Source organism: Pteropus medius, unplaced genomic scaffold, assembly GCF_902729225.1.
Source record: "Pteropus medius unplaced genomic scaffold, Ma_sr-lr_union100, whole genome shotgun sequence".
Classification (NCBI taxonomy): domain Eukaryota; kingdom Metazoa; phylum Chordata; class Mammalia; order Chiroptera; family Pteropodidae; genus Pteropus; species Pteropus medius.
Window position 1 is genome coordinate 10,586,576 of NW_024342474.1, and position 26,576 is coordinate 10,613,151.

The 26,576-nt window shown below is 34.4% G+C and overlaps 1 protein-coding gene across 10 annotated transcripts in view; it reads right to left on the bottom strand.

Annotated features, from left to right (window-relative positions):
- Positions 1-26,576, bottom strand: part of LOC120605063 (uncharacterized) — a 144,714-nt gene that overhangs the window by 96,398 nt on the left and 21,740 nt on the right. For 2 of the 10 annotated variants that reach the window (XM_039866014.1, XM_039866013.1), the window contains one exon: positions 13,748-13,785. The exons of the other annotated variants lie outside the window; for them this stretch is intronic. In XM_039866014.1, the coding sequence (XP_039721948.1) occupies positions 13,748-13,785 (38 nt within the window). The remainder of the gene's footprint in view (positions 1-13,747; positions 13,786-26,576) is intronic. 10 annotated transcript variants of the gene reach the window in all.

The window sequence follows — 26,576 nt, forward strand, 5'->3', positions numbered from 1 at the left end:
TGCAAAGAGTAAAAAGAATGAAAAAACTGAACATCCAAAAATTAGAGGACAAAAGCCAAAGATGTAACATATGTATAATTATAACACCAGAAGGAGGAAAAAAAAGAGGAAGAGAAATATTGGAAATAACAATAACTAATAATCTTCCTAAATTAATAACAGACACCAAACCACAGATCCAGGAAGCTCAGAAAACATCATGCATATAAATACAAAAAAAAAAAAAAAAAGCCACACCTAGTCATAGTATATTCAAATTTCAGAAAACCAAAGGCTAAGAGAAAATTTTGAAAGAACTGGGGTGGGAGGACACCTTACTTATAGAGGAACAGAAATTGCAGCAGGCTTTACATTAGAAACTGCAAGCAGGAAGAGGGTGGAGTGAAATATTTAAAATGTTGAAAGAAAAAAAAGTCAACCTAGAATGCTATATTCAATGAAATTATCCTTCAAAAGTGAAAGAGAAATAAAAGTGTCAGTAGTATGACAATATGGTGAATTAGAAATCTTAAAACCTTTCTGCCTTGGATATCTAAAAATGTTCTATAAATGAAAGATAATTCATTTTACATTAGCGAATGAGCCTGCAACAAAGTAACAGAAATCCACAGAAGATAGGACTGAATTCAGAAACACAAGATCAGAAAGATATATGAACTTTGAAGCCAACAACTTCTTAGCCGACTTATATGAGTTATGGTAGCTTAGAACTACTATGCAGAAGATTATGTGAGAACAGTTTGTGTATACCAGAGATCATAATGTATAAACTGGAACCCTGGAAGGCCTATAATCTCAGGGAAAGAGTGAAATAGAAAAAAAAAAGAAAAACAAAAACTTGACCCTACTGATAGGATAATAGATGACTGGTCTCAGAATTGGCTCTGGATAGAAGTAAAAAAAGAAAAAGAAAGTCTTTTCACAAAATCGTAGTTATTATCTGACATTCACAAGGGTTTGGGATCAAAATATACTTTAATGGAATGTTAAAATTTAAGTGGAATTGGTGTGTTGTGTTTCTAGGCCTCTGAAAGAAGTAAACACAAACCTTCCCTGGTGGAGCATACTCATGCTAGCATCAATTTCTACAGATAGTGTTCTGAGTATTATTTAATAATAATTTTTTTAAAATCACAAACACAAAAGGAAACAAGCTGCTAAAAACAAGAGTAAAAAAAATATCAGATAACCAGACCCTGACAGACTTGATATTGGAATTATCAGATAAAAATACAAAATAAGTTGTTTAATATGTTTGCAGAAATATAACAGATTGAAATGCATTAGCAATGAAAAAAAAGGCAATTGGAACGGATCGGGAAGATTTGAAGACTAACTATGTTGAACTTCTAAAAACAAAAATGTAATAAATGAAATTTGAAACTCAACCAAAGGATTAAAAAGCAAGCTACATACAGTTGATTATAATAAATAAATGGATCATAGACATGAAAAAATATTCAGATTGCAACTCAGAGAGAAAAATAGGTGTCAAACACTAAAGATTGTTTTGGAGATGAAAGTATAGAGTAAGAAGGGCTAGTTAGAATTCCTGGAAGAGGTAGTTCAAATAAGGAAAAGCAATATATGAAGAAATAATGGCTAAGAATTTTTTAAATTGATAAAAGACATCAATTATAACATCGAGGAAGCCCATTAAATCCTGAACAGTACATATAGGTAGAAATACATACCTAGATATACAGAGTGAAGCTGCAGAGCAAAAAAGACAGGACGAAGACTTTAAAAGCAACTGAAAAGAAAAATCCACAAGGGAGACATAATTAAATTGGCAGCTAATTTCTTAATAACAGTAATGGAAGCCAGACGATAATGGAATATCATTGAAATGATCTGAGAATGAAAATGAGATTTACTATTAAAGAAATAGAAAAAAACAAAACCGAGAGGACTACCACCAAAAGACCCCCATCAAAGGAATAACTAAAGAATGTACTTCAAGAGGAATGCGTGTAGTTCTACTGAAATGGACAGTAGCACTTCTCAAGCAGGAATGTCAGAACTTTACCGAAACAGATGCTAGCAATCCTCTGGGCCACCTCTAAGGAAAACTGGTTTCTTCCAAGCATGAATTTAGATTTACATTTGACGTTGCCAACAGATTAAAAAGCTCTGTCAGTAAGACCTTGGGGTGCTTTTCAGGCAATATACTTGAAAACAAACAAAAAACAGTGGTTTTCTTAAACGCTACTAGCTGTAGTGAATTTTATATTTCTGTAGTCCAAGAGACTTGCTTTTGGCTAACAAGTGGGACAGCTTGCTCTATCTGAATCAGAAAGCAGAGAAAAGAAGCAGTCAGATCAGCAGGAAGAACAAATGTTGCAAATGGAAGAAAACACAAACAGATGGTTGAATCTGTGTTAGATCACACTGAACCATTGTGGAGGCAAGTAAGGACATTCGTTGTTGAGAGTGTTCATATAGTGAAATGGGGAGAAATTATTCAATATTTTCATAAGGATTTCCTGATAGTTTATATAGGACCACTGATATACATTGTCCTGGAGGAAATGAACAGATTTGGTATTTTCCCTCCAAACCCATCTGAGTTTCACAGTTCTAGAAGGGCCTTCACTGGACTATGTATCTTTATAGTCGTTTTTATTTAATTGTCTTTTCATTGGTCTAAAGCTGAGAGATATTCAGAAAATTTTGGAGAGATTTACTTGCTAAAAAGTCAGGTTATAAGTCCTCATTACTTCAATTGGTGGCAGATTATTGTCAAATTATTCAATTTGATTGACAATATTATTATCAAAAAATGCGAGCATTTTGCCTGTGAAAGTCAAAATTGTAAAGAAGGCAGGTTTCTACCACCCACACCCTAAACGAAAAACTATCTTTCATCATCTTCCCCTGGAAGATTTGACCTCCAAAACCAAAATTACTGTCCTGGGCTACATTTATCTCAGCGGGGTATTAAGAACACAACATTATCTAACTAATTTACACTATAGTATTTTAACTGGTATCCTTTCCGGGGTTGCATTTTTTAAATAATTCTTAACCAGAATGAAGCACTTACTAGTAGACTGTTTGGAATGTGACAAATTTCTGATCATATACCATATCAAGGTGGCACATCAACTCATTAAGGCAAGGACATGTTTTAGGGATAATTAGCTAGCCATGTGGGGGAAAAGTAGATCCCTACCTTAGATCATAGACATAACAATAAAAGATTCAAGATTAATTATCATAAAGTTAAAAATAAAAGCATTAAAATTCAGAATAAAAAATAGTAGGAGAATATTTTTATAATTCTTCATACTAAGACTTTCTTAATTTGAAACAAATCTGAGTAAAATTTTTTAAAATACTGAAAATTTCACTACATAAAATTTTAAATGTCTATACAGTGAAAAACACCATAGCTATAATGCCCTGTGTTATAAATTATAAAAAGTATACAGCAGCAAAAGTTCTCTCATATGATGCTGACAGTATCATACTCCCACAAAAAGTTCTCTCATATGATGCTGACAGTATCTATTATCATTATTTAGGGAACTAGATCATAAATATTTTCATTATTTCATTTTAACTATTATATTTGTGTATACTTTTCCCTATTACCTATCTATAGCACTCAGTATAATAATCAGTTCACCCTGGGAAATAAAGATGAAAACAGTTGAGATGAATTTATACTTGATAGCAGAGGAGTACCTCATTGTCATTTCTCTAAAACATCATGTGCTAAACTGCATCCAAAGAGATGACAAAATAGCCTATTCCTGGGTTATTGTGAGTTATTTTCCCAGTAGTGATGATAAGCAGATCCTGATCTGGCTGTCCCCACACTTCCTTCTACAAGCAGCACCTACTTGCAAGATGTCTGCCCCTGACTAATTTTAAGGGGACAGTGTGTGGTCATAAATTCAGACAAAACAAAGTAATTGATTAGAGTGATAGCTAAGCTCCCTAGTGACTCCTCATTGCTTAAAGGTCTTACCGTGATTATCCTAGAAGCTTAGTATAATTGTGCTGTCAATTCTCAATCATGAATACTAACAAAAGAAGATTTGGGGAATGAGGATTGATAAAGATAATCCAAGGATTTTAGATTGACTTTAGAATGACCTATATAAAGATAACTTCCAATATGCCTTCATAATTATGTTTCCTTTAGAATAATTTAAAATCATTAGAGATAACTGCTGTTATGTAGGTAGAGAAAGGAGCCTAGCCTGAAGCAAAAAATCAGTTGCCCATAATTACAGATGGATTACAAAGTCTAAACTAAACAGTTTTTTACAAAAGTAAATATATTCATGTGTTTGCCTGTGACTTTGACCTCCTGCCATTTAAGGACCATTTTTGCCCAGACAGAAATGAGAAGCTATAGTAATCTAGTGTTGAAACAAAAGGAGAATTCCAAAATGAAATGAGGTCAGAGCCATGTGCCATGATTTTGCAGGTAGTTAAAAATGAACTGAGAAGTCACCATCTGGTGGGAGGCATCTTAGGGAAGCAGCCACCTTCTGTTGGACATAAATAGAATGAAAGCTTGTTGAACTATTTATACTCATATGGTTGTGATCGTGTTTTGCTCCTCCACTAAAATATGCCCACCTTATGATCTCGCACTTTTAGAATGGATGTTCTTAGCTAACTCTGAGCTAGTCTAACCAATTAATTTGTCCTGAGAAGTTGTAGGAGACAGTCTCCTCTCTCAATACCTATGTTTGTTTTACCTTTCCAGGTAAAATATAAATGTTTTCAGATTTTTTACTGTTTTTGTCTACCCTACTAAAAACACTAAATAATAAATTTCAGGTAAGGTAAGAGAGCTGCTCCCTATCAAGAAGAAGAAAGACTGGTGAGCTAGTAGAATCTTGTTACTCCCCTGCAATCACAGCATGTATGTATTTAGGGCTAGAAAATACACACCTACTTTTAGAAAGCAGTTTACACATTAATAAAGTTTTCAGCTCTCTTTTCTTATAGAAAAACGTTGTCATTCAATTTCATTTAAAAGATTTGTAAATAGAAGTAACCTGCACAATAAACAATAATTCTAACTCATATTGATAGTTTTTTTAATTGAAGTGTAGTTGACATACAACATTATATTAGTTCCAGGTGACAATATAGTGATTAGACATTGAAATACTTTAGGATATCATGACAATAAACCTAGCAACCCTCTGTCACCATACAGTTTTTATAATTTTGATTATATTCCCTTCATTGTACATCCTATCCCTGTGACTTATTTATTTTATAACTAGAAGTTTGTGTCTCTTGTTCCCCTTCACCTTTTTCGCCTATCCCCTACTTCCCATTACCTCCCCTCTGGCAACCATCAGTTTGTTCTCTGTATCTATGAGTCTGTTTCTGTCTTGTTTTATTTGACCGTTTCTTTTATATTCTACATATAAGTGAAATCATATGGTATTTGTCTTTCTCTGTCTGACTTATTTCACTTAGCATAATACCTTTTAGGTCTATCCATGTTGTCACAAATGGCAAGGTTTCATTCTTTTTTATTGCTGAATAATATTCCATTGTATATTTATTTACCACATCTTCTTTACTCACTCATCTTTTCAATGCAGCTAGGTTGCTTCCATATCTTAGCTATTGTAAATAATGCTGCAATGAACATGACGGTGCATACATCTTTTCGAGTTAGTGTTTTCATTTTCTTCAGATAAATACCCAGAAGTGGAATTGCTGGATCATATGGTAGTTCTATTTTTATTTTTTTTTAGTAACCTCCATACTGTTTTCCATTGTGGCTACATGAATGTACAATCCCACTAACAGTGCATAATGGTTCCCTTTTCTCCACATCCTCTCCAGCATTATGTATAGTGTTTTAATAGTACTCCCACAAAAATGATCTTATTTCTCATAACAACTTCTGTGAGGTAGGTAAAGTAAGAAAAGCCCTATTTTACACATGAATAAACTAAGATTTAAAGAGATTAAATGGAGTACCAGCAATGGTATACAGTTAGTACATGGTGTGAAGAGAGGGAGCTAAGAGGGCTTGCATTCAAGTGACTACAATAAGAACTACCATTTGTAGAACACTTACTATACTCCAGTCATTATGTTAAGCATTTATAAGGATATTGTTACATTATAAAATATTATTACTTTAAAAAGCCCACAGTCGAGTAAGTATCTAACAAAAGGGAAATAAAAAAATAGACTTACAAAAAAATCTAATTCAGCAAAAACAGTTTAAGACTGATGATGATGATGATAACTATCATTTGCTGAACAGCTACTAGTTGCCACACACTGCGCTAAACACTTAATTTATATTTTATCGAATTCTCACCACTACTCATCAAGGTAGATATTATTTATGTAATTTACATATGAAAAATATAAGGCATAGGGAGATTAAGTGACTTGCCTAAGATTGAACAGCTGGTAAGTGATGGAACATTCTAGTATATGTCACGTAATACCAAATATCTGGTTTTACTGAATTTTTCCCTATTTAAATAATACTTTAACTGTCATGAAAATTCACCTATCATAGACCTAACTACATAACTCGTATTTAAAACAATTTATTTGTGTTTCCTGCTACTCTTTTTAAATGTCGAATGTAAATAGTGTTTCTTCTACCCTTGGATCAAAACTCAGAAAGGCCACTTGTTTTATTCTGGCCATGCTTAGGTAAAGTACTATAATCATATTAGACCACAAATACAGTCTGAGTACAGTTATTGTAATAGTCCAATAAAAATCAAAATGTCAAAATTGTTTTAATGTTAAAATCTTCCCACCTCTTCCAACAAGGGCCTGCTACAGGTTGGACATGTGCAAGCTGAGAGTGAGGGCAGCCCGCCTTTCTTTCCCTGCTCACCTTCCCCTAATTCATTAACTATGATTTCTGATTTTCTGTTTCCATCAGAGTTGAAGTTGGGATGGGGTGGGGAGAAGATATACAAGGATGAGAAAGTTCTTATATGATTATTATCGTTGTAATGTGGCTTTGTGTTCTCTGGGACTGGATGATGTGAATTTTGAATTTTGACTTTTTTTTTCCTATGAGACATTTTTCTTACCTCTTTGGAAATCTCCAACCTTGTTAATGACCTCTCAAATTTAGTTCCCTTGAGCTGAGTGAATATATGTTATTCTGGCAGTTAATTACTTTCTCCCAGTTCCTAGAATCCTGTAACATACCTTTACTTCCCTCCTGAGGCCCCATCATTCCTCCAATTAGCACTATTGAACAGAATCTAGTACAAATCCATAATGCTGATGTAGATCGCCTTTATAGCTAGCTTTAACGTTTGCCCTCATCTCATATCACTTTTACAATGTGACCACTCCACTCCTACCACAAAGAAATAGGGTTGAGAGACCAAGTAAAATGGCATAGATGATAGAAGTTTTGTTCATCCCCTCTTGCGACCACATCAAAATTGAGATGGAAACATGGAGCAAATAGCAGAATTTCTTGGGGTCTAGATGAACAGAAGCGCTACAACTAGGAAGAGAAATATTTAATCAACTTGCAATGGTAGAAGGTTGGAGGGGGTGAACATGCGAGGGTGCCGGGTCTTGAGTGACTGAGTGGGACAGAGGCTACAGCAGCTGCAGCTGGCAGCTGCACACATTTCCTCTTAAAAAGGCCAAGTCCGTGACTGGACTTTCTCCATGACGGACCTGCTCACTCTGAGTACCAGTTCCAGGTAGGCTGCTCTGGGGGCACCAGGGACTTACAGGGGGACACCGAATTGTCAGAGCAATGGCTGGAGACTTTCTCCCAGGCAGAAGTGCTGGTGGTATCCGTCATTCCTCAGCTGAGCCCTCTCCACTCCTAGTGTATGGACACAGTGCCACCTCATCAAAATGGATAACAGAGGTCATTCTGCCTAGAGGATTCCCTGAAACTCTGCCTCCCCCAACTCGCAGCCCCACCCAAGCCACATCCAGTTGTGTCCTTGGCGAGTCCTATGCCATTTGCGGCGCAGCGCCAAGACTCGCACTGGTGGCAGATGACCTCAGTTTCTGGCATGGCTTCTCGAGGCAACTATAAGCACAGCATCTGTGGATTGCTTGCTAAATCTTAACAGGTAGCCCCAGAGGGGCACAAGCTTGGGCACAGTCCCTCTCAGGACTGTGCTGCTGGACATGTACTACACAAAACCACACTAATAAGACTGGGAGACTTAGGAGCTTTGATTAGTACATAGAAGCAGACACAGAAAGGCAGCCAAAATGGGAAGACAAAGAAGCAGAAACCATAGGAGAGAAGAGAACAGAGATCCAGGAATAATGGAGTCAAGTAATCTAACAGATGCAGAATTCAAAACACTGGTTATAAAGATGACCAATGAAATTAAGGGAAGTGTAGATGGACTCAGTGAGAACTTTCAGAAAAAGGTAAAAAACATAAAAATGGAAATGGAAATGATAAAAGGGAATCAGTCAGAAATGAAGAATATATTATCTGAGATGAAGAGTATATTAGAAGGAATCAACAGAGGATCAAACCACCAATATAGAGGATGGGGAAGCCAAGGACACCCAATCAGAACAGCATGAAAAAAGTAACCAAGAGTATAATAATTTAAGGAGCTTATGGGACAAAATTAAGGGTAACAATATCTGTGTCATAGGGGCACCTGAAGAGGAAGAACAAGAAGTTGAATATATATTTGAAGAAATAATGATGGAAAACTTCCCTAACCCGTTGAAGGAAATAGACATAAAATCCCAGGAAGCTCAGAGAGTCCCCTAAAAAATGAACCCAAAAAGGTCCACACCAAGACACATCATAATTAAAATGCCAAAGATTAAATACAAAGAGAGAACCTTAAAAGCAGTCAGAGAAAAGCAATTGTTATCTACAATGGAGTTCCCATAGACTAGCAGTTGATTTCTCAATAGAAACTTTGAAGGACACATGGGCTTGGCACAAAATATTCAAAGTGATGAAAACACAGGATCTACAACCAAGAATACTTTATCCAGCAAAGCTATCATTTAGAGTTGAAAGATAGATAAAGAGCTTCCCAGACAATAATAAGCTAAAGGAATTCATCAACACCAAGCCAGTATTACAGGAATTGTTGGAGGGACTTCTTTAAGAAAACAAAACATGAATCAAAAACATGAATAAAGAACGGTAATAACTACATATCTATCAACAAGTACCTCAAATGAAAAAGAATTAAATGCTCCAATCAAAAAATAGAGAAGTTGAATAGGTAAGAAAACAAGACCCCTACACATGGTGCCTACAAGAGACTCACTTCAGATTAAAAGACACACAGAGACTAAAAAGAAGGAGATGGAAAAAGATATTGCCTTGATGGACCTAGAGAGTATTGCACTGAATGAAGTAAGTCAGATAGAGAAAGACAAATACCACATGATTTCACATTCATGTGGAATCTAAAGAACGAAATTAACAACAACAACAAAAATGGGAAAAACTCATAAATACACAGACTCTTTTGAGGGCTACTAGATAGTGGAGGGATTGGGGGGACGATGAAAAAGGGTAAAGGGATTAAGAAGTACAAATGAATAGATACAAAATAGTCATGGAGATATAAAGTATAGAATAAGGAAAACGGTCAACGATGTTGTAAAAAATATGTAAGAGGGAAGAGAGGTATTAGTAGATTTAGTGGGTGACCACTTTGTGAGTTATATAGATTTCTAATCACTAGGCAGTACAACTGAAACTAATATATTATTGTATGCCAGCTATAATTTAAAAAAATGAATTGAATTGTACAATGTAAATATGAGCAACTAATTGTCTATTACACTTCGGTAAAGCTTGTTGTGGGGTGGAAGAAACGGGGTCTATTTCCTTCCTTTTGAAACTAGGATAGTCCCAGTAAAATACAGCAAAAGTGATGCTATGTGATTTCCAGGCCTAGAATTTAAGAGGTCTTGCAGCTTCTGTTTTTTATGCTTTTGGAGTTGAGTCATCATGTAAATTAGTCCAGTTAATCTGCTAGAGAGAGGGGCTCAGCCAGACCCCAGATGTTCTAGCCATGCCAGCTGAGGCACCAGATATGGAAGTAAAGACATTTCAGATCCTCCAGCTGCACTGAGCAGAGACATTCTAATCAACACAACAGAGACAAGCCAGCCCTGAGCCCCACCCAAATTGCAGAATTGTTAGTAAATAAATTCTTGTTTTTATTATAAGCTCCTAAATTTGGGAGTAGGTTTTTTTTTATTTATTTGTTTTTAGCAGTAATAAGTAACAAATAAAAAAGGCTATCTGGTTTACAGTAAGCACTCATGTATTTGTATCCCAGCATACTCTGAGAGAGCAGACAGCTCTCCTTCATTCTGCTCCTAAAGCTGTTGGTCAATCAGCTTGCCAATTTCCCAGGTAGAGCCAAATAGCAATTCAATAAAGTTAAACATACACTTAAACTATTTCCCCAGAAACCGCCCTCCTAGCCTAGGAGGAATGAAGACATGTTCACATAAAGATCTGAATACAGCTGTATTCATAATTGCCGAAAACTGTGAACAACCAAACAGTTCATCAGCTGGTGAATAGAACAAATTCATCCGTAAAATTACCAATACATGAATGAATCTTAAAAGCAATGTTAGTTAAAAGAAGGCATATAGAAAAAGCTACATGCTATATGATTTTATTTATATGACATTCTATAAAAGATAATTCTATAGGTACAAAAACCAAATCAGTGTTTGTTAGTGGCTAAGAGTATGGAAAGGGAATTGACTACTAAGAGACCAGAGAACTTTTGAAGTAATGATATAATGTTATTCACATGACTATACATTTGTCAAAGTTCATAGAATTACACACCTAAAAAAAGGTGAATTTTACTGCGTGTGTGTATATAATCAATAAACCTGAATTACTAAATAATAAATGAATGAATGAATGAATTCACTTATAACCTTTAATCATATCAAGCTATGCAAATGACTGGTCCCACTGAAGCCTCTTTCATTAGGCTTGAGTGCCAGGATCCCTGTCTCAATCCTTTTGGATAGTAAAGGTTGGTAATCACAGCACAGTATAGATCTCTCCAAATTGGTCACCCTCAGAATCAATTCATCCTTTCCAAAATCCAATCTTGGTGTCTCAGTTGAAAATTCTGATCTAATACTCTTTCGCATATATTTATACACATTATTGTAAAGTAATACTACATAGAGAAACAATTCATATCAATTGCTAGGAAATACTTATCTACCCACGTATTTACCATTTAAAAAGCTCTTCATTCTTTCTTAAAGATCTGAATTCCATCTGTTACCATTTTCCATCTGCCTGAAGAACTTCTTTTTGCATTTCTTACAGCACAAGTCTGCTGGCAATGAATTCTCTTAGTTTTCTTTAATTCTGAAAATGTGCTTATTTTGCCTTCATCATTGAAGAATATATTTTGCTTGAGTAAAGAATTTTGAGTATTCTGTTTTTCACTTTTAACATTTTAAAGATAATCGTTCCTCTTTTTTAAGCCTCATCATTACTGATAAGGAACCAGCAGTCATTTGAATTGTTCTCCTGTACACATATGTCATTTTTCTCAGTCCTCATTCAGTATTTTTTCTTCACCTCTGGTTTTCAGCAGTTTAGCTATGATGAAACTAGGTGTGGCTTTTCTTGGATTTATTCTATTTGGGGCTTTCTGAGACTCTTGATGCTGTAAATTTCTTTCTTTCACCAAACTGAAAAAATTTTCAGCCATTATTTCTTCAAATATCTTGTTCTGCTCCATTTTCTCTCTTCTCTCCTTCTGGAATTCCAATTGCACAGTTAGATATTTTGATATTGTTCTTCAAGACCTTCAGTCTGTTAATTTTTTAAATCTTTTTTCTTTGTTCTTCAAGTTGTATAATTTCTACTGGTCTGTCTTTGAGTTCATTAATTCTTTCTTCTGTCCTATTCATTCTGTGCTGATCTCATTCAGCAAATATTTTTATTTTAGATATTGTATTTTTCTGTTCTATAATTATTATTTTTGTAGTTTCTATTTCTCTGTTGAGATTTCTTATCTTTCCAGTCATTATGAACATATTTTTTTTTTACATTATTGAGCATAATTTCAATAGCTGCTTTAAAATCTTTGTCTGACACTTCCAACATCTGAGTTTTCTTACAGTCCAGGCTCAGATAATTGTCTTTTCTCTTTTAAATTTTTCATACTTCCTGTTTCTTCATCAAGTAATTATAGATTGTATTTTGGACATTGTGAATGATGTGTGGTAGAGACTTTGGATACTGTTATATTTCTCTGAAAAGTGTTGATTGCTTTGTTTTAATAGACATTTGGCTGGACTCAAACTACAAACTCTTTCTTCTGCTATAAGCAGCAGCTTAAATCTCGGTACTGTTCTTTTAGTTTTAGTTGGCCTGTTCGAGCCTGCCCCATGCAGGTGTGATTCAAGGGTCAGCCAGAAATTTGGGAAGAAATTGGGGCTTCTCTTTCTGGAAATCTCCTTTCTTGGATTTCCTCCCTCAATTTCTAGTGGCTGTAGTCGCCTGAAACTCTGTCCTCTGGTTCTTCAGTCAGTAAGACTGCAGGTTTTTTATCAGATTTTTAGCCTCCCTACCTGGTGTAGACTGGGGGCTGCCCTTAGCCTAAAAGCTACAAAAATGAGAAACTCATCCAGTGCTGTTCCTTTCATCCAAGACTTAATTCTTCTCCAGTATCTTCCTGCTTTGGGTCATTATCCAATTCCTTCAGAGAGTTGATTTTAATATTTTGTCAGGAATTTATAGTTATATATTGGAGATTTGGTTCAATAGGCATTATTCAGTCATACCAAAGCCAAAAAGAATTATTGATATAGTATGCTAAATATCAATTTAAATGTTAGATTCCTTCCCCCATGATATCCACATACTTGATCTCCTTATTAAAAAAATGTATGAGGGAAGTATTATTTTCCTCATTTCATAAATAAAGAGATGAGGCTCAAAGAGTTAAAGAGAGTGACTTTACCAACCAGAGTCCAGGAAGGAAAAAATTTAACTTAGATGGTTCGAATGAAGATCATAATGGACTACTTACAGAGATATGGGCAAAATTAGGAAAACTGAAAGGGATGCTGAGGCATCCAGAGAGTAGAAGCAAAGGGAAGCTCTTGCTGCTACTCTCAAGCCGAAGAGCGATGAGAACAAAAAGTGTGACTAGGGTTCCAAGAGATGTAAAGCCATGTAGAAGGAACTGTCAAGCATGAGCTATAGTTATGGAGGAATACTGCCACCACCAGAGATGCTTTACTGAGGCATGGGAGAGGCAAGGAAGAAGATTTGGCCTCTTTTTCCTCCTACAGTCTTCTTCCAGTCTCTTGCACTGGCTGAATTCAACAAGAAGGCAAGTGGCAAGGGAGCACAAGAAATAGAATCATCCTCTAGGAGGGATGCAGAGTAGAGCAGAAAAGAGTAGAAGGATTTGGCAAACTGTAAGTAATCAGCGCACTCGCCCAAGAAAGGGTTGCCAGATTTAGCAAATAAAAATACAAGATGCCCTGTGAAATTTAAATTTCAGATATCTTTAAAAAGTATTTTTTGTAGTGTAAGTATGTTCCATGGAATGGGGTATACCTATAATAAAAAGTATTCATTATTTACTTAAAATTCAGATTTAACTTAGTGTCCCGTATTTTTATGTGGCAACTTAGTCTGGACCAGTAAGTAAGAGAACCTTATTTTGAATCCAAGCTTAAGAGCCAATAGAAAGATAAGTGTCTTTCTACCATCCCACAGCTTTTTTATATTTTACACGTTTACCTTGTACAAGTGTATCTCTTTCATTAAACCGGAAGTTCCTTGGGGAGAAAGACGATGTCTTATTCATCTAAATAGCTTATTATTTTTTATCTCCCCCAATTTCACTCCCAGAATTTTTCAACATCTTAGGTACTTAATACATTTTTGTTGAGCATGTTAAGACCCTTATGAATATTTCATCGACTCTGATTTTTCATTATATGTATCTTTAAGATACATTTCTGCTAAAGTCACATATTGACTTAGATGAAAGCCTGATTGTCAATTGTCATAAGTATTCAGACTCTATCATTTGCCTTTTCATCTCTTCCTCTCAGAACTTCACAGTGAGCATGTAATAAAACTATCATCCAGGCATCTTGCTACTCAGGTTTCATGAGGTTTCCATGAATCAGGTAACTAAGCATTAGGTCAATACAGCCTAAACTGAAAAACAAAACAAAAAAACTTTTAAAATGTAGTATAAACCATACATTAAGTGCTTTACATTCATCATTCAGTTTACTCTTCAAGCAATCCTATGAGGTAGGTTATATAATGATCATTACCGTACTACAGATGAGGACACTGAGGCATAGAGGATGTGTAACTTGCTTAAGATCGCACAGCTAGTGTTAGAGGTATAAATCAGACCTAAGTGTATCAGACTACTAACCAGGTGCTCTTAAGCTTTACACTTCTGATTTCCTAATTTCTTTGACCTTATACTCTAGCAGTAAAAAGAATAATAATAATAGTTTACTGGTATATACATACTCCACTAGACTAACATATTATGAACATATCATGTACATTATAAAACAAGCAAAGATTGAAATTTTAAGAGGATAAGGAAACATAAATATAAACAGAAGCACCATTAGTTTTATATATCCCATGGATCACCTTGCATATGCCTTGTGTGCTAAATGTTTACTCTAAAAATTATTACATGTATCTGAATGATTTTTTTAGTTCCTTAATAACATTATTCTCCTATATATTTTTTGACTCTCAATTATATTTTCCTTGGTCTTTTTTGGACTTTATGTTCTGAGAATGGTGCGGGGGAGGAGTGGGTACAAAAAAGGCACTTCTAAACATCTCAGGATCTTGATATTCTCTTTGACTTTTCTACTTTTAGTTTTTTAGTCATCCTTAAACCCCAAATCCATACCTTCTGAGGTTCCTTTTCAATTAGAAACCAGAAAATTCAGACCAAAGAAGGGCTTGATAGTTCTTTGTAAGGAAGATAGGTTCTCATAAACATTATATTATGCAACTGTAATAGCAGACTTTAGGAGAATGTCCCAAGAAATTCCTTAGAAAGACCAGCTAAATTTCCTAAGAAATATCAGCTAATAAATCGTTTATCCCATTAACTAAAAATCTCAGCTTCAGTGCCCAAACTCTAATCTTTTATGACAAAGAATAAGATATGGAATATCTTTTCCACAAATCTGATATTTCCTGTTCTTATTATAGATCTTTCTTCTTCACAAATAATATATATTTTAAAAGCACCAGCTCTGAGGTTCACTGAAATGCAATTGACCATTTCTGCTCTAGATTTGCAAAGACTCTATTGATATGCCCTTTCTTTAGCATTACTTGGAAGAAACCAGTCTTAGGGAAAAGTAATTGTTGCTGCTGCTTTATTCCTTTACCTAAACATAATCAATCTCTTGTGCTAAAGAAGCAAGTCATGCCTTGACCATTCTCAGAACATCACAATAAATCTTACTTTGATCATGAAACATTGAAAAACACCTTGATTTCATTAAGCTTCAACTCAATTGTATCCATTGCAAGGATTCCAGGCAAATCTGCCTTTTGCAAAGCTGTATTTGGTGTGGGCACATATACCAGAGATATTGCCTCTGCTTTTTCCAAAGTTATAATAACTACATGACAAGTTGGATTTTTTAATGCCTAAATTATTCTTGAGAAGAAAGCTCTGTGCCAAAGAAACTGATTGCTTTAATTCTTCAAGTCAGTGAGGTATAGTCTATTGAATTATTATTAATTGATGTACACATAGACTATTTCATGATTTTATTTTTTTAAAGTTTGTTCTGTGTTCCTTAATACTCCTTCACATTCATATAACATTAAACTTGTAACACAAACACCAAAGTATGTCATTTACAACATAAGAGTTAGATACATAATTTATTTTATTATTCAGAATAAGTATAATGCTGCATGAATTTTTAACTCATTTTTATTTATATTCCGATTGTTTTGACAAAGAATTTAGATGGTTACGTAAAAATTTTAGTATCTACAATATAAAGACTGAGAGCTAACAGTGGTAGATACATTGCTTTTATTTATTTATTTTTATTTTATTAATTTTTAAACATTTTTTTATCATGGTGCCATTGGTTAACAAAATCCAGTACGTTTAAGACATACAATTCAACAGTAGGGCATATACATACATATATTGCATTGTGTGTTCACCGTCCATAGTTAGATTTACAACCACATTGCTTTTAAAAAAGCAACTTTATTGTACGAAAGAAAGAAAAGAACGCTAGCAGATAATTTAATCAGCGATAGAAATTAGGTTAATGAATGCACAATGAAGATGTGGCTTAGCACAATTTAGTTACAGAATACATTTTTTAGCTTGACACATTGTTAGCTATTTAAGAGGGTTAATGTTAATATTAGCTGGAAATATTAATTACCACATACTTAATTATGTGAAAAATCAGTTATGGGGCCAAATGAAGACTCTATGGAAAATTTAACTCCCCACAGCCCATGCATAATTTTCATTAACCTCTAATCCCCCCAAAAACATGCAATCTTAGTAAAAACATTTCCAGTATAAACCTTGCTTTATCACCTTTTTTTCAACCAGATTGCCTCAAGTCCTTCCTTTGTAGAAATTTTGGAACCACCACTAGCAATCTTCAAATTCATAGATTTAAATATAACAGCCTCAGTTCAAATCTCTATTTGCTACTGAAGCTCTGTTTTCAAAGAGTAACTTAACAATGAAAGCACTTTGAAGTTAAAAAAAAAAAAAATTAAAATACTGGTAATTTAATTAAAGTGGAAGTGGAGAATGCTTGTTAAAATATTTTATATAGACCAATATAAAATATAAATCAGGAAAAACGTAAACTTAATGTATATCCAAAATCATCATTGATATAGATCTAATATTGTGTTGTTGGTATTTTTTAAATAGCAAACTGTTTTTATGGTTTGAGTTGACTCAAGATTTTGAAGTTGTTATGTATATAAACTTTCTTGAAATTCCTCTGGCTTCTATCCTTGGCCCATATTTCTCTTAATTTTACTTGTTCTTCCTGGGTGATTTTTAATATTGGCATAATTTTAACTACCTATATGCTATTGACTCCCAAATCTGGGTTTTTTAGCAGAAGTTTCACACTCACATCCAATTATCTCCTAAAATTTCCACTAGATATGTCATAGATTTCCTCAGTCTCAACTTGTCCAAAACTAAACTTATGGTATCTTACTTGTACTTACTTTTCCTCTTATAAATATTTAATTGCTGGTACCCCATCCTTATCACCCATGTTAGAAACTTTGAATTTTTCCTATTCCTCACCCTCCTATATTCTATCAATGATCAAGTTCTGTCCATCTAACCTCTTAACATTTTTTTAATCCTTATCTTCCTTCTACTACCTAAATGCAGACCCTCATTTTTGCTCCCCTAGAAGAATGGTCTCCTAACTGGTCACTCTGCCATTGATTCTGTCCCCTTATACTGCTACTGATTCTGTCTCCTACACTGCTAGAGAGTTCTAAAATGCAAATCTGTCCATATTATCGATTTATTTAAAATCCTTAAGGATTTCCCAAAGATTTTTGCATTACTTCCCAAAGTGTGCTTCTCAGAACTCTAGTCCCAAAAGATGATCATTCATAAGTGTTTCATGGTCACAAACTGTATAGTAGTATAGCCTTGTTTTGGAGAGTTACAAGGCATATTGGCATATTTGAGTTTTTAGAGACTCTACATTAAAGAATCTTTTTTGATTCAATGTTTTCCAAACTTTTTGTCCCACAGAATTCTCCTGCGAGGAATTCTCCTAGCATTAAGTATCTGCTAGGAAAGCTCCTTAACATGTAATACAGGGCCTCGCATGATCTGGTCTCTGCCTGACTCCTCAGCCATCATTTCTCCCCGCTCCTCACATTCTACTCTGTTCTCTAGTACCACTGAAGCATTGTTTCTCCGCCTTTGGCTCTAGTCAAGCTGCTACTGCTTCCTTCTATCCTTCTTCCACTTGTTTCAAAAGCCACTTCCTGCAGAAAACCTTACTTAACCCTTCCTATGTGCTTGCATAGCCCTCTATGCTTGCCTCTTTCATTATACTTACCACATTGTTACCGAATGTAACTATCTATTTATGAATCTCTCTCCTACTAGACTATGACCCTCTTGAAGGCAGCGATTATGTTTTACTCATCATTATATCCCCAGCATAACCACAATACTTGGCATATAGTAGGACTGAAATGAAATAAACAGTGCCTGACCCATATGGCAGGTACCCACAAATATATCCCTTACATATTAGTTGAATCAGAAACAAGTTTCCCTCAAACATAAAGCAGTTATTTGAAGGTCTAAATATAAATTCTTTCAGTGATGACTTAATTGTTGCACTCAATAAATTCCTTATAATCACCACTGTGTCACAGACACTGGTGGCCCTTTTATTGCTCTGATAGCACATATGATATTGCTCTACAAATCTTTGGAGTTGAGGCCTTTTCTTCAGGTTTTTTTTTTTTTTTTAAGATAAATCTTTCAGATATATAGAATTGAGTAGGCAAAGGAAAGAGGTTGTGGTTTAGGAGTCCCTGGCCTGGTTCATAGAAGGATATAGTGAAATAAATTAATGCTGATACAGTCCCTCTGTCAAAATAGTGTGCTGGTCCGAGAAAATGATCATAAGCGGCATATGTGCTGGTTGGAGAAGAGCAGACCATTCCAGATGGCTATGTTACAGCTGAATTTTTTAAACAGACAGGATAAAGAGAAAAACTGGTATCCAGATCATTCTTAGCTCTCTGAAAGATCATCTGAAATAGTTGCTTTTAAGCTCTTAGGAGTCCCGCTTGGTAAATATCGACTTTTTTATTGTAAGGTGAATCATTCTCTTAAAATTGGAGGCTAGACGGATGTTTATTAAAAATCATGCTAAAGTATCTTTTTTTCCCTTATAAGTCTGTTCTCTTCTACTTATCATACATCACTTATCATTTCTATTACACTTTTGCAGAAAAATTAAACCCCTACTTACCTGTGAATTAATGAGAATTTATGTATTTGGATCCTTTAATATTTCTGAGTGAGTCAGCCTTTAATTTAAATATCTCTTGCAATCTTTAGTGGATTCCTTCTACCATGAATTAGTGGTATCTGCTGAAAAGGGAACCTCAGTTACTCTATACGGTTATACAGGAAGGGTCCATCTCTGGTTCAAAGGTGTATGGTTTCTGAATTTCATTGCACAGCAATCACATATGCTAAATTTCATCATGGCATTACCTATACAGTGTGAGATAGACTGCTATTTGTTCTGATTAGGACACTTTGAGGGAATTCTAACTCTACAAATTCCAAAAATGTGGGAGGATAATAAAACTTGAGTATCATAGATACTCATTTCTTCAGATATCAAAAAGTGCTTTTAGAATTATAGAAGGAGCCTCCGCTTAGCCACCTGGAGCACCAGTCACCACAACAAATATTCAAAACAGCAAGATGGAAGAAGGAAAAGAAGAGGTAAGTACTCTTTTTCTTTCAATATTTTCCAGAAATACTACACAATATTTCCTCTTAAATCTCATTGGAAAGAATTCATCACATGGCCACTCCAAGCAGAGCTGTAGGCTAGGAAATGTAGTCTTTTAGCTGGACAACAATATGCTCAACTAAAATTCAGGGTTCTCTTATCGAAAAAGGGACCTTATCAATACTTATAGATTACATTTGTATGTATATTATTTGTGTATGCTTATGTGTGGGTCTATTAAATGCAAAATGAAAGGCTGTCAGTGTGAGCCAGTCTCACAAGAGTTAGACAGGTCATAAAAAAAGATGTTTCCCTTTTTTTTCTCATTAAATTCTATTATAGTTATAAGCTAGCACTTAATTATTCCACGTAGGTTTGCATCTTACTCTTAGCTCTTCAGTTAGATTTAGCTTCACTGAAGGTTTGGTAGGTCTACAGGTCTAGTGTAAGGTAGATGATATAGCAAAGAACAAACTACATAAAGATATTACCATAGCGCAAAGATAAATTTTTAATATAGTAAATAGATCCTTAAGTATGACTTCTCATCCAGCATAATGTTATAAAGATCTGCAGTTCTAAAACTCTTCGACCTGATTTCTCATGTGCTGCCTCAGTTCTGAACTTAGGCATTTGTGAAGTACAAGAAAGGCCTTAGGGAGTTGCATTCACTCATTTGTATCCTTATTTGGTGTATAGCTCCCTATCACTACTTGTTTGGTTGTTTAGTGGTAAACTAAAGTAAAAGACTTTAACTGAATCATCATTCTCATTAATCTTTGAACCTGTATTGGATTTTATAAACTGGCCCAGCTCAAAGGGAAAATGATTGATAAATAAATAAATAAATAAATAAATAAATAAATTATATATATATATATATATATATATATATATAAATAATATATAGATATATTCCCCACCCCAGAGGTTATCCTGTATTCTCTTTCCCACTATATTTTTGTATCATTAGGCCATCCTTACTCATGAACATATGACCAGACCAAAAAGAAAAGTTGATGATGCTTCAGCTCTGTTTAATGCCTCTATTCAAGGTTATCACCCAGTGTCATCGTCCTTTTATTCAAAAAATAGTCACTGAGCACTGACTATGTACTAGGCAGTGTGCTCAGACTGGAAATATAGCAAAGAACAAGTGCTTAAAGGTCTTATCAGAAATGCCTTTCCTGAAAGTATCACCTAAAGTAGTTTCCCTCAACTACCCAGTATTTTTTCTCTCTTGTTTTATCTTTGAACAATCCATTTGTCATTTTATTTTTCAGTCTTAACTTTTAAGTTCCATGAGGGCAGGGAGATTCTATTTCTTTCACCTTTGCATCCCAGTGTCTAGCACAGTGTGATACACAAACATTTAAATATTTACTACTTAATTAACATAATGGGCCCTCACTACATATTTTTTTTCTGAGTAGAATTCAGACTTCAGAATAAAGCTCTCCCCAAAAAGCTTTGAGAAAAATCTCTTTAATAATTGAAGATTCAGTTAGTAATTCAAATCAGCATTTTCCACAATGAGTCTAATAACCAGTATGAATTTTCTATAAAACAAGTTGCTTGTTCTAATCTCCCAACATAATTCTTAGTTTGCCACATTATTAGACTTAATTTACCAGCAGATGGCGCTCCAAAGTAAAGTGGAACATACCATCACTACCCACCCTTTCCTTCCTACCAACCCTCTCCTCAAAAAACTTTTTTTCATTGGTTATAGATAATTAGTAAGTGATTATCAGTCATAAAAGTCTTTCACATTTTTCTAATAAATTCTTCACATTCTTAGGTGGCATTTCGAGATTTCTTTTGCAGGAGACTCCCTAGACAAACTCATACGAAACATGTAAGAAATTTTAAGTAAAGTGTTAAAAGTAAAAAATTACGCATTACTTTCCAATAAAATTTACAAATAAGGAGAGCTAAAATGGAAAAACAAGATAAAAGGAAATGGGAAAGCAAATTGTTGTTATGTTATGTCTTCTCAAATCAACTCATTTAGAGATCAAACTTGAACCAAGTGATTGGTGATCTAGGCTATTAAACTAAAAGTTGTTCAAAAACAATTTCACTAAGACTTCATATTACATCAGATGGTCAGAACACTTAATTTTACATATATCGATTGTTATATTAGCTGTTTTATAGAAGTGTGATAGATTTTTATATAGATAGATAGATAGATAGATAGATAGATAGATAGATAGATAGATATGCCAAGTATCACATATGAGACTTTATGAAGCACTTAATATACATGAGCTTATTTCATAGTTGATCTTCACATCAATTCTGACGGGTATAGCAAATGTTTTTATCCTCACATTAAAGTTGACTCAGAAAGATTAGGTTATTTAAGCAAGGTAACTAGCTAGTAAGTTACAGAGCAGAGAACAGAACGCAAAACTTTGACAACTTCAATGCTCATTTTTCTATATTATTAACTGTTCTCTTTATGCCTTTAAGATTTCTTCTGTAGTATTTCACTGTAATCATAGATATAGGCTTTACATTAGAAAAAAATTTAAAGGTACACAATTAATGTATTAGTCAAAAAAATTACATGTTGAGATTAAAGAAAAAATCTCTCTATTCCCCCTCTAAAAATCTCTCAGACTCTGCTTAGAATTTCCACAGTAGTCATTCTTGTAGGTGCAAGATCAGTTATAATACTAAGTTATCTGGAAAAAGTTAACTTAAACCATTTTCACTCACTAATATTTTAGCAAGAATTAGTTTATTACATCAACATTAATTTCTTAGCAAAACCTTGGGGAAATAAGGCAGATGATCTGGCAATTTTATTGGAGAAGTATAAAATGGTCATTAAAAGTGAGGACTCCAGAAAGGAACAAGACACAAAAGAGTATATACTGCATGGTTCCACTTTTAAGAAGTTCAAGAACAGACAAAGCTAATCCATGGTAAGAGATATCAGAATGGTGTTTATCTTCGGAGGATTATAAACTGGGAGGGAGCATAAGAGAGCCTCTATCTGCGCTGAGAACATTCCGGTGATTATTACGCAAGTGTATAACATCGGAATTCATAGAACTATATATCTAAGCATTGTACATTTTACTATATGCAAGTTATTTTTAAAAAGTGAGAGCTCTGACGTCAGACAGAGCTGACCAACCCAGGGGTTGCCAGTTTTAAGATCCTACACATGTTTCTTAATTTCTCTAAATCATAGAAACCTCATGTGGAAAACTAGGATAGTAATAATATCTATCTCATGGGTTGTTACTTGGATTAAGAAAGCTAGCACATTTAGCGCTCAACAGATTTAGCAATTGTGATTATAATCATTAGTACTACTACTATTATAAAGGGAAGGACGAAAAGTAGGAGAGCAAACAGGAAAGCTACATTTCACATAAAAGATTAAATTAAGTGGAATATCATCAAAGGGCAACCTTGGTAGCCTGTGGACAGAGTGAAGACATGCTTCCTGAAGCTTGAGAAACAGTGTCAGCATAATCTGGTAAATTGAGGCTCTTGATGCCAGAATACCTGAGTTTGAATCTAGACTCTGCCACTTACTAGGTATGTGGCCCTGTCCAAGTTCTTTAGCCTTTATATAAAAAGTGAGAGTATTAATATCTACTTCATACAGTTTTTGCAGAGGAGAAGTATTTGTAGTGGGAGAAAAAATGACTTTGTTTTAGAACTAGTAATTTAAATACCTGAAGAGTATTTACTGCTGAGATGAAATAACACCAGTAAATTTTCACCTTGGTTGGCTCAATCTCATCATTCATGTCTTTGTTTAAAAGTCATACATAAGAGAAGCCTTCTTAAGTATTCTATCTAAAGTGGCATATGAGTTCCCTAGGGCAGCCATAACAAATTATATAAATTATACAAATTTGGGTGCCTCAAAAACAATAGAAATTTACTCTCATAGTTCTGGAGGCTAGCAATCCAAAATTAAGGTGTTAGCAGGGCACTGCTCTCTCCCAAGCTCTAAGGAAGAAGACTTTTTTTGCCTCTAGATTCTGGTGGTTGTTGGCAACCCTTGTTGTTCTTTGGCTTGTGGATCATCACTCCATTCTCTGCTTTCTCCCCTGTGTGTCTGTGTCTCTATTTTCTCTTTTCATAAAGACACTAATCATTGTATTCGGGCCTACCTTGTTCCAGTATGACTTCACCTTAACTAATTATATCAGCAAAGACCCTATTTCCAATAAGGTCACATTCTGAGATTCTGGGTGGACATAAACTTTTGGGGGACACATTCAAACCAACACAAATAACTGACCAATAAGACAAAAATAAAGTAGTCCAACATACCATAACCATTCTTTATTCTTTATTATAAACACCATAAACATATTTTCTTTAGAGCACAAATTGATCTTTTTTTCACTTATTATCTATCTCTCCCAATTAGAATCTAAGCTTTCTGAAAGTAAGAACCAAGATAGTGCCTGGGATTCAGTTGAGGTTGAAAAACTATTTGATAGATGAATTAATTGATTCTGACTAGGAGAAATAAGGAAAGATAATTTAGTATAAAACAAAAAGTTCTTAGCCATTGCCCCAGAAAGTTTTTCACCACTTTCAGGTTACACTTTGATTGAGATCAGTAGGTAACCAAAATAAATCAGTGGAATATTACAAAAGTAAGCTGATCAACCAAGTGTTCCCACATGGGCTTTAAATGACATTCTGAGTCCTGGGATTTATAAGTATTACTTCAGCGGTTACAAGGGTAATTCAGGGGAGGAAACCGGGTAGGGAGCAAACAGAGCTACAACCACCACCTCCCACTAGTACCCTTGCTTCAAACATTGTTATTTGTTTTATGTAGTTTTGTCTGGAAAAAAAAAATAGTTTTTTTTTTTTTTTAAGTTTGAAAATCACTGATCTAAAGACAACAAACAGCTTTTTTCTCTTAGATATTTTGTCTAAGTAGGTACTCAGAGTAAGAATAATTAATTGCTATTTGGTATTGCCCTCTTGATAATGAGAGCTAATTTACATCCTCACACTACCATAAAATGTTTAGCTGTTTTACAAGTTAAGCAATCATTTGGTTGGGTGATTAATTTTTAAATAACTTTTAGTCAACATCACAGATTTATAAATTTACCCAATGTTTGGATCTCAACCACTTACATAATATGATAGAGCTAAAAAAGCATGAATTTAGGAGTCGGATAAAACTGGGTTGAAATTATCTTGGCCATTGCCTACATGTGACCTTAGGTAAGTCATTTTAGTTTCTTATCTGCAAAATAGGAATAATATCTATTTCACAGGATAATTATGAGAATTATATAAACAAATTATGTAAAAGCACCTTGCACATAACAGATTCCAAAAAAATGTTAGTTTCTTTCCCACAAATAGTATATTTAAAACTTTTTTCAAGGATTTATTACAGCATTTTTCCTAACTTCAACTTTTTCATGCTGAAAAAGCCTAGTATTCTATTTATTACTTAGTAAAGTTAAAATTTTGTTTATATTTTGCTTCTACATATACCTAATTGAAAGTTATCTCAAATCAGCAAGTGGCTAAAGGTCTTTCTAAAAACATAATTCAAAGAGATTAAATAGCATATGATTTATAGTTCAAAGAATATACACTGCCTGTCTTGATTTACATGTGACTTTTTGAAACTGGCATAAACCTAATGGGTGGGCATAATGCCGTATGAACAGATGGACGTGAAAGCACAGGTGCCACAAATCCGGCATGACCACAGTTGATGTAGAATGTTAAAATGGTGACAGTTCTTGCAATTGGTCATCCGTTCTTAGCAATAATTAAGTCTACCAGAAATAGGAAACAAATTCTGAAATACATGAATGCTTATTCAATCTTGAGCAGGAATTTATAAATATTTCATATTCAAATATTTGTTGTACCCTTTAAACTCTATCAGTGCACATCTGATGCAGATAATCTTTTTCTATGGTTATAGCTGGAAAAATACCAATCTAAGCTGGCAGTTTATGGTAATAGTCCTGTTTTTCTAGTTTCTGCCTTTCTAGTTCAAATTCAGCAAAGTCATTCTTAAAATCAACAGGCAAGGGTTCCTAAATAATGTAATAATTATATTTGCAAAGATATAATGATAAAGATGTTCATTTGAGTGGTATTTACAATATAAAACAAAAACTGAAAAATGCTTAGAGGGTTGACAATAGAAGACTGGTTAAATAAATTGTTCTATCTATACCAAGGCTAAATTATGCTATATTCATACCATTTTTACAGTTACTGATTTTATATGCTGAGGAATATTTAAAGAAATGGAAAATGATCATAATATTTTACCAAGAAAATGTATAAGACAAATTGTTTTAAAAATAATATTTCAACAAATAATAAACTAAATAAATCTGAGAGCTCTGTATTCAGAATCTGACCATTTCTCATTACCTCCTCTGCTACTGCTCTGGTCCAAGTTATTGTCTCCTTTCACCTGGACTATTTATTGCTATAGGATCCTACCTGGTCTTCTTGTTTCCACTTCTTGCTCCACTCACTTCAACCATCTTCTTATCGAAACAGATCATGTCACCCTTCTGCTTCAAACACTCTTTTAGAGTAAAAGTCCAAGTTATCAAAAATAGATTACAGTGACCTCTGTAATTGAAATCTCTACCGTTTTCCATAGGACTCTCTCTCCTCTCACCTCATTTACCTCTCTTATCTTGTCTCCTACTGCACTCCCACTTGCTCGCTCTTTTCCAGTCTTATTGGTCTTCTTACTGTACCTCGAATACGCCAAGGCTTTGTATTTGCAGTACTCTTTTGCCTGGAGTGCTCTTTACTCAAATATTTAATGGTTCATATTCCTTCTTCCTCCAGGTTTCCAGTTAGTCACCTTCTCATAGTAAACTTCCATTCTTATTTAGTATTTCAATCCTTCTCCCCGCCATCCTTACCTTGAACTCCCTATATTTCTTCTCTGCTTTCTCTTTCTTCCTAGTACTTTATTGCAATTAACATACCAAAATTTGATTTATGTATTTTTGTCTATTTCCTGCCTCACTCTCTGTAGAGTTTAAGCTCCTTGAGGC